Source organism: Perkinsus marinus (genome assembly GCF_000006405.1).
Source record: "Perkinsus marinus ATCC 50983 genomic scaffold scf_1104296965000, whole genome shotgun sequence".
Lineage (NCBI taxonomy): Eukaryota > Perkinsozoa > Perkinsida > Perkinsidae > Perkinsus > Perkinsus marinus.
The window spans coordinates 32,493-41,563 of NW_003204466.1; the positions used below are offsets into that span (position 1 = coordinate 32,493).

General features: G+C 50.3%; 3 protein-coding genes across 3 annotated transcripts in view; 1 reads left to right on the forward strand and 2 right to left on the reverse strand.

The window, feature by feature from the left end:
- Window positions 1–701: 701 nt before the first annotated feature.
- Pmar_PMAR021899 (retrovirus polyprotein, putative) lies at window positions 702–4,432 on the forward strand (the record flags this gene model as incomplete). Its single annotated transcript, XM_002769677.1, has 2 exons — window positions 702–4,331; window positions 4,376–4,432. The coding sequence occupies 2 exons, from the start codon at window positions 702–704 to the stop codon at window positions 4,430–4,432; spliced, it is 3,687 nt and encodes a 1,228-aa protein (XP_002769723.1).
- Window positions 4,433–7,677: 3,245 nt separating this feature from the next.
- Pmar_PMAR021900 (hypothetical protein) lies at window positions 7,678–7,827 on the reverse strand (the record flags this gene model as incomplete). Its single annotated transcript, XM_002769678.1, has 1 exon — window positions 7,678–7,827. A coding segment is annotated over one exon (150 nt), but the record flags the coding sequence as incomplete, so codon positions are not given.
- A 1,142-nt stretch (window positions 7,828–8,969) lies between these two features.
- The window catches only part of Pmar_PMAR021901 (hypothetical protein), a gene marked incomplete at both ends in the record, with an annotated part of 398 nt that continues 296 nt past the window's right edge, over window positions 8,970–9,071 (reverse strand). Inside the window, one exon of the mRNA XM_002769679.1 lies at window positions 8,970–9,071. This exon is cut by the window's right edge and continues 4 nt beyond it. Within this exon, the coding sequence (XP_002769725.1) occupies window positions 8,970–9,071 (102 nt within the window).

Sequence of the window (9,071 nt, forward strand, 5' to 3'; positions counted from 1 at the left end):
GGTAAGGACGATCACATGGCTCGCAACTGCCCTGACCACCCTTCACGTCGACCTATGGCCTCTTTGGTACAGAGGCAGGGAAACTAGCTCGGCAGCCGGTTAGCGGTGACCGGTGTGCCAAAGCTAAATTAGATGATGTTATACTACGAACGTTCGGGGGTTCGTATGGTATGTATCTGTATACCCGGTTAGAGTGTAGTGGACGACATTCTCCTTTTATTTGTGCTCTGGTAGATAGCGGTGCTAGTTTAACTATAGTTAAGAAGAAGTTTTTACCTGCTGGTTGTCAAATACGACCAGTTTCTATGACGACGGTGACGGCTCTACCTTCGGTAAGTTTGGCCTTTCTTGGTACGGCCACGGTCACTATCAATTTTTATGATTCCCCTACTATGTTGTCGCAACCCTCGGGACGCATGCTCTCGTCCCCTGGGGATGCTTCAGCAGAGATGACGGTCTATGTGGTGGACGATCTGTCGGCGGATATGTTATTAGGGTACGATTGGCTCTGGCGGTTTGGTCTCGGACTTCAAGCGGATGCTACTGGGTTTTGCATCAAGCACGTGAAGACCTCGGCCCCGATCCGCAGCCCGGCCCATGTTCCGCCCGGGGTCGCTCTGAGGCTGACGTTGCCTTCCCTGTACGCTTATAGGACACCATCGTCGACCACCACTACAGAAGACCCTGTTGAGCCACCTCCTATGTCGGCGACTCCAGTCCCTACGACTAAGGAGCCAGCCTGTGATGGACGATCCCGGCGACGCCGTAAGAAGACCCCGTGGCGTTGTGTTCGACCTCGCCGTGAGCCTGTTATGTATTGTCGGCATACTAAGTCTACAGTAGTTGCGGACGGTAACCTTGGGACGTCCATTGGCCGGACGTCTTCATCGGTTGGTTCGGTATCTAAGGCATGGTCGACGACTTCTCAGAAGGGATCGGTGGTATCTCCAAGATACGACGACAGCTTTGTTCGTGGTACACGGTTTGCCGCTCTGGCAAGGGAAGAAGATGAGTCGGTTTATCCTGCCCAGTCCATGGACGATGATGCTCTGTCGAAGGTTACGATTTTGAAAGACACCGAACCTGATCCTACTTTGTACGAAGGCGATTTCTACAAAATGAAGATTATGTTCGCACAGTCTATCCCTTCACCGTACCCACAGTTCAAGCCTTATTTGGGTTCGAAGGCTGGCGACCTTACTCCGTACGAAGAGTGGCCGACTCCGTCCATGGCTCCTGGTGACGAGATGGATGATGACGTTATCGGCAAGGACATTGAGCAGTACGCAATTCCTCAGCTCCCCACGGACGAGGAGGAGGTGTTTTCGGTTCCTACCTTCGACGTCGATGCCAAGCCAGAGCTGGTGGCGGTGGACGAGGTCTGTAAGCGGTATAAGTCGCTCTTCTCTAACAAGATTGGTCGGTGTAACTTGGTCGAGCACGACATCGACACGTATGATGCCAAACCTACGAGAGAGAAGCCTCGGCGTATCCCGCATGCCTATCGGGACGAGATTATTAAGCAGTTGGACGATCTAGAGAAGCAAGGTGTTATCCGGCGGTCTAAAAGCCCGTACGCAGCCCCTTGTGTGTATGTTGCCAAGAAGGACGGAGGCGTACGGATGTGTGTTGATTACCGGAAGCTCAACACAGCTTCTCCTCCATCGGCTTACCCGGTCCCGCTACCCGATTTTGTTCAAGAGTCCCTGGCTGGATCTAAGGTGTATACCAATCTCGATTTACGTTCGGGTTATTGGCAGATTCCCGTCCGTCCTTCGGACGTATGTAAGACGGCCTTCTGTCCTGGTGCCAACCTGCCCTTGTACGAGTTCTTGGTTATGCCCTTTGGTCTACATTCAGCTTGTGGTACGTTCCAAGATTTGATGGATCGACTACTAGGCGACCTTCCTTACGTTAAGGTCTACCTGGACGATGTCCTCATCTTTTCACCGGACCTGGAGACCCATGCTAAGCACTTGGACGAAGTCTTTCGTAGATTAGCAGAGGCTAACCTGACCCTGAACGCGGCTAAGTGCAAGTTCGCTGGAGACGGTGTTAAGTATCTAGGCCACTACTTCGATCAGTTCGGTATGCACCCTGATCCCGCTCGGGTCCAAGCTATCGCTGAGTGGACGCCGCCTAGGACAGTGTCAGAGGTGAGGTCGTTCCTGGGGCTGGTCAACTACTACCGGACGTTCATACCTCGGATGTCTGCGGTAGCTAAACCCATCCAACGGCTGGTGTCTCTATGTGACAAGTGCCCGGACGACGTACCTAAGTATTGGGACGTGGATGCTGATGAAGCCTTTGTGAAGCTCAAGACTGCTCTCATCGGACTTCCTGGCTTGGCCTATCCCGATTTTCGGGAGCCGTTCCAGATCTGTTGCGATGCTTCCAATCAAGCTATTGGTGGGGTCCTTGAACAGAACGGTCGCCCGATCTGCTACTACTCTCAAGTCCTATCTGGTGCTGAACTACGCTGGCATACCTTCGAGAAGGAAGCGTACGCGCTGTTTCGGTGTTTGCATCGGTTTCATGACTATATTATTGGTCACCCTTTGGAGGTTACTATCTACAGTGATCACCGCCCCTTGCAACACCTTGCTAAGTGTACGTCTGATCGAGTCCAGCGATGGATTTTGGCTATGCAACGGTATCGGTTTGTGGTACGGTACAAGGAAGGGACGAAGAACATCAATGCTGATGTACTCTCTCGACCCCAATTGCCACGGCCAGACCCTGTAGTACCAGACCCCCATGCTTGTGAAGTACGGTCCCCCGTCAACGACCCCCCCGTCTTGCGGTCTTGCCTGGACGACCTTGGTTGCCGACTACATACGTCCTTGGTGGTTCTTGACACCCTATTTTCGATCGATGATATCCGAGACGGTCAGGACTTGGACGAGGTGGTCTCTGCGGTACGCGAGCGAGTCTTGGACGGCCATCCCTTGGGCCGCAGCGAGTTCAAGACCCGAGACTACCTTCCGTATCGACGTATATGGGCTTCTTTGGATGTGTCTGATGGGATTTTGGCTCGGCATTACCGTATGGACGCGCTGGACGAGGCGAGGCTCCTACCAGTGATCCCCGATGAGTTACGAGAACGTGCCCTCCGCCATTATCATCAGGACACCGGCCACTTTGCTCGAGAGAAGATGCTGAGCAAGATGAAACAGCAGTGCTACTGGCCAACTATGCACGTGGATGTTGAAGTACATTTGCAGACCTGTACTTCTTGTCTTGCTGCTGGCCCATTACAAGGATCCCCGTCACCCCTGTTACCGGTTCCTGTCGGACGAGCTTGGCACACCTTAGGTGTCGACTACCTCAAGATCGGTCCTGGTGTGGGCAGTTACAAGTGCCTCTTGGTGGTTCAAGACTACTTCACCAAATGGGGTGAAGCCTACCCTCTCCGTACGGAAACGGTGGAAGAGTCTTTGCCTCACCTTCTTGGGTTGTTTGCTCGATTTGGTCCGCCAGCACGGATCCATTCAGATCAAGGCCAGCAATTCGAGAGTGCTCTCTTCCGAGCTACCTTGGACGCTCTAGGTATCTCCAAGTCTCGGACGACCATCTACCATCCAGCTGGTAACGGTTTGGTTGAACGACTTAACGGGACCATCTTGTCGATGTTGAGGAGACACTGTTGCATCCCCGACTGGCCGACCCATCTGCCGGCTCTCATGTTCAAGTACAATACCGCTATCCACTCTTCTACTGGCTACAGTCCCTTCATGCTTATGTTTGGACGTGAGCCCCCGGCCGACTTTATTCCTATAACGTCTGCTTATAGCTCACTGGTATTTGATACCGAGACTTACGGACAATATGTGGCTAGGGTACGAGCTTACTTGGACGATGAGGTCGACCAGGCTGTCACTCATGCAGCAGCGAGGTACAAGGCCTTCTACGATCGCAAAGCCAAGCCCACGGCTTTCTTTCCGAACGCTAGAGTCTTTGTACGTGTTCACGTCCCCAACAACAAGCTGGCCCCGAGGTGGGAAGGTGACTGGTACATAGTGGATATTATTGGCTCACAAGACCCGGTAAAAGTACTTCGCCTTAAACATGCTGTCACGGGTGAGTTGAAGGTCATCAACGTGGACCATGTTCGACTGGATCCAGTTCAACCTGACCAACTGCCGGACGGTCTTCTTCAGCGTGTGGATCGAGAAGCCCCAGATCTACCACCTCTACCAGCTTTCAACCCTGAAGCACCGCCTGCTCATGCTCTACACCCTCAGCGAACGATGCCTCCTAGGTCAATGTCTGACGAGGACGAGTTCTCTAACGGTGTTCCGGAGAATCAGCCCGTGCCCGCTCGATCTGTGGTACGACCGCCGAACGGTCCGTCCGCATCTCCTGCCCCGTCTAGATCACGGACAAGGCCTGCGCCCCCTTCGGCAGCCTCTACTCCTGCGGCTCCATCTAGACCGTCTATGTTACCCCCGCGGCCGTTTATGTCGTCGCCTCCTCCGGTGGAAGGACGACCTGTTCATGATGGGCATTATTCGCCCCTGTCCCCGCCGCCTCTTTCTACACCGCTCCCATCGCCGGTGCCTGATAATCTTCAGAGCTCGGCTGAGTCGGTACCCTCGGATGGTCCTCCGTCCCCCCTGGAACCATCCCGAATTGTGTCACCTGACGAGCTACCCCCTGGACGCTCACGGTCCGTGACGCCTACTACCCCTGGGGAGTCTCCTGAAGAGTCAACGCCGCTTCCTTCCGGTATGGCAAGCCCGATCATGGACGCTGACTTCGAGTCTCCCCAAAGTACGCCGACGCCCCCTGTTAACGACCCCATCCAACAGCCTGCTGAGGCACCGCCGACTACGCCTCCGGCAGAGGCAGCCCCCGAGTCTACAAGACCATTTACTAGGTCTAGGGCTGGTCACCGATCCCGACCACCGACCCGCTTCGACCCCGATACCTACGTCCCGATGGCTCTTCGTTCTGAACGGAGCCATGGACGTTCTGACTCTTCTTAAGTGAGGAAGGAGGTTTGCGTGGGAGGAGAAAGAGATTGGTATACCCTTCTAACTCTCTATACAGTCTCGAGTTGGATGATCTCCTGACCCTCCTCGTTACCTCTTGTAAAAGCCTGCCGGCAGCCTATCCCCGTTCAGGGATAGTTCCTCTACGTCTCCTTTCTGTACGTGTCGAAGCCTGTTACCTAGTCGGTTGTGGTTGGATGTGAAGGTCCTGTACAACATGTTTTAGTTATTTCTATAAGTTGGTTTCGCCACTACGCTGCAGTGACTGTGGGACCCCGAACTGTCTCGGCGGTGCCAATCCTGCGCTGTATTTGTAGTCTATAGTATAGACTCTATACCGTACCCAATCGATATGATCGATATGTCTACGTTTTTGCTCCTGATTTGCCCGTGGTGTCGATGATGCAGCCTGGTCCGCCGAAGAAGACGATCTCAAGATTGAAGGAGTTGTTTCTGAGATCGTGCTGGACACTGAAACCGAGGATGCTCAAGCTCAAGCCCCAACTCAAGGTTCTGCTTGCTCTAAGGATGGCCCTTCGAGCTAAGCTGATTCTGTTCTATTCTGGACGGCTCGGACAAGCTGTTGCCGTAAGGATGAATTAAGTATGAGACTTTTTATTATTATGATTAAGTACACCGCTGTAGTACGTATTGTTAGGATTTGTATATGCTGCCTTCATTGGTACGCTGCTTTTTCCGTCTGTAGCCCGGTTCGGATCTGCGTGGGAGGAATGTGATGGGACGTGCTTCGCTCCGCTGTGGCGCACGGTCCCTATTCTGTGTGCGATCCTTCACTGTGTGCTACAGACCGTATCTGCGAGTACTGCAGCCGTTTCGCAGCATCTTTAGCTATTGGATATCGATCATACGTAATTGTCGTATAAGCTTAGTTCAAGCTTACTACGAGCTCTGTACGAGTACACTTTACACGTAGTCCACTCGTGTTCTGTACACGTATTCCACTCGTACCCCTATCCCTGTCGTCTATCGTAGTATCCCTGCGGTAGTCATATTCTCTGGTTATCTCTATCACGTACAGTCACCGCTCTGTACGTAGTTGGATATCTGGTTATAGCTTAGTCAGCTCAACTCCTTATACCCTAGGTGTGCTGGTTGTGTTCTTCTCATTAGTTGGGTCGGTTCACTCCTGCGACACTTGAAATTTGTAAAATTACTGATGTAGGGATAGTAACCTCCTAATAATGGAACTCAATACACGGCAAGTGAGAAGAGATAACCTTGTACGAAAGCGGACGTACAATAGAGTAGAACGTATCGGAATACGTTACGTTACAACTTATAACTATCATAGTTAAACTATGATTACGAACTACGTATGAGCTACTATTAGCTCTAGCTTTGCAGCACCTTAGCACGCAGGGACAATTGTGTTCGGACCGAAAATTGGGGGACAAGGAAACAATGTGGCACAATGGTCGAGCCACTGGCACAACACCGAAACATGCTTTCCGGCGCCCAAAAATTCCTTTCGCCGCCCCAAAAATTCTTTCGACGCCCGATAAATACTTTCGAAACGTGGGTACGGGATCAAAGAATAACTAACGATCAAGAGAGTACCAATTGACATACTTAAGATCAACTCACTCAGCCATATATTCAGGGTATTATACGTAAACTGTATGTAAACTTATGCCATCGATGGGAAATGATACGTCTCAAAAATACTTCCTGTCTTGGGAAATCCACTGGGTTCCCTCTCCCTCTACTCTACCGAATCACTACGAAATTCCGCGATCTTAGCTTCGGGTTGAAGTTGAAGGTTGGATTATTCTTGGCAGTCTGCCAAGAATGCGCTTCCTACGTGAGAGCTTATCATCCAACTGGTCAGTAACCAGTTGACAGTGAGGCACTAAGTATAAGCTTCTCATCAACAACAAGCCAGTGCGACTATGTGATGCGCCACTCTTGTTACACGACAATTCTCCCTTCCCTAATATCTCCATAGTTGTTTAGACCACTCAGTTAGCTGTAGCTTTGACTATAACACTAGTTCCTTCCAACAACTACTAATAATAATACTCTTGTTGGGTTCTGAAGTACTACAGAACAACAGCTAGAGATATGGATCATGAACCCCACTGTAACGACAATCCGATTATTGGGATCAAATGCAATTTTTAGAATAATACACTAAACTTGAAAAGAATTTCTTTTGGTCATAAGAAGGGAATGTGTGACAAGTTAACACCGTCAACTTATCAGAGATCAAAAACAGACAGATTGTAACATGAAGGACTGCATGGACACTTTTCAAAACGCTTTCAAAAATTCGAATGAGCAATCAGTATGAACCATACGGTATGATCTTGGTAATGGCCACCTTCGATGTGATACATGTAGCAACACTCTGAAGGGAACTCTATCATGCCATGTCGCTACAATAACCTTGAATGTTACGGTGCGACTGGAGGCTTCTCTGAAAGGAGCACGACTAAAGAGCTAAAAGGTCAGCGTCCAGCTGTAGTAAGCTGATGAACAACAGCAAGGATCTACCTGACGCTGGACTGTTTCGTGAACAGTCGAGTTATTTTCGAGTCTTATGTAAGTATTCCATGTATAGCTGTGTCGATTCTTATCGAGTTTCATGACAATGACTCGGGCGCCCGGCTTATCAGCGATAACTGTGACACAGATCACAATGAGTATTCTTCGATGGTCCCACCTCCACCGTATCCGCCATAGCCACTTTTCCTTCCATAACCCACATGTATCGTCTGAGAAGTGGTATCAATCCGAGCTAGGAAGTCATTATTGTGGTCATGGCCATGGAATATTCCGCTCACACCATGACTAAGGGCTGCCGCAAAGAGACCTGATCAAGACTGCATGATCATGAAGGAACTCACGGATGAGAGCTTGCGATCTCACCGGTATTGGCACTACTGCAACAAACACTCTCGTATTTGCCACCAACGATATGTCCCGAGCTCTCATTATACAGGTTCCAGTAGAGGAGAACCTGACGGAGAATCTGAAATTTCTCTTCAGCTACCCTCCTGTCAACGTCATGCAAATTGTGCTAAATATGAGCGTAACATAGCTGACTGTGCTGACGATCACAGGAGGTTGTTGGTAGTTACGTGAGGATCCATTGTAGAGGAACGACCAGATACAGACTGTAGCCTACAGCCCAACTTAGTAAGTTGGCCAAGTTGAACTCACCTCTTGCAGTGGAATGTGGACAAACATAAGGCCTTGGACTCCTTTGAGCTCGCTAGATTCCGCTTGGGATTCGAACCTTGACGTAGGGAACGATCGAAACGAAGAGAATGAAATCCGAACACGAAGACCCTCCTACTAAACCGCGGGGGGGGCGCAGGATAGTATCTTGGTGACCGAAACCAGTATTTGGGACAGCCTGCATGTCATGTACGCCGATAATTGAATGGTCGTCCCTTTACAGTGAAATGCTATTCATGACCGCTATCCAGGTTCTTATTATATGAACCTTTATATTATATGAATCATATACAATGTATATCATACACGGCAGATAAACTCCAGGGGGGATATTTAACGCCCACGCAATTGATCTCACGAGCGATTCACGAAATAGAAGTTGTGTTATGAAGTTGATGGTCCTATGCCTACGAGATGGATATCATCACTGAATGATCATCATTCGATCATATCTGTGCGCCCAACGCTCGTTTGCATGAACTATTATTATTTCTTACCATTGTGTTTGATCCTCTTGAACACATCCCCAGCCCTTCAGCCCCATACAATTGAGTCTGCCCGAGTCCAATATCCATAACACAGCTGTTGGTCTGCCACCTGCTGTGGAGTTCTCATATACGGGGATGTTGTAGACAGAGCCACCGCTTACTCCACTAGGGGCTGAAAAATAGCAGTCCCGAGTGGGAAATTTCCTGTGGTTGTCCATACATCTTCTCGAAAGGCTCCATCGGCTGCGTGATGTATCGTAAGCAATGACGTCCTTTCCGTCAGGCTTCAAGCCCGGACGGAAATGGTCGTGATTGCCCAGAACGAAAGCGTAAGGAATCTGACCCAACAAGGAGACACCTGTACACGGCGGTGTCGAATCCGAGGTGA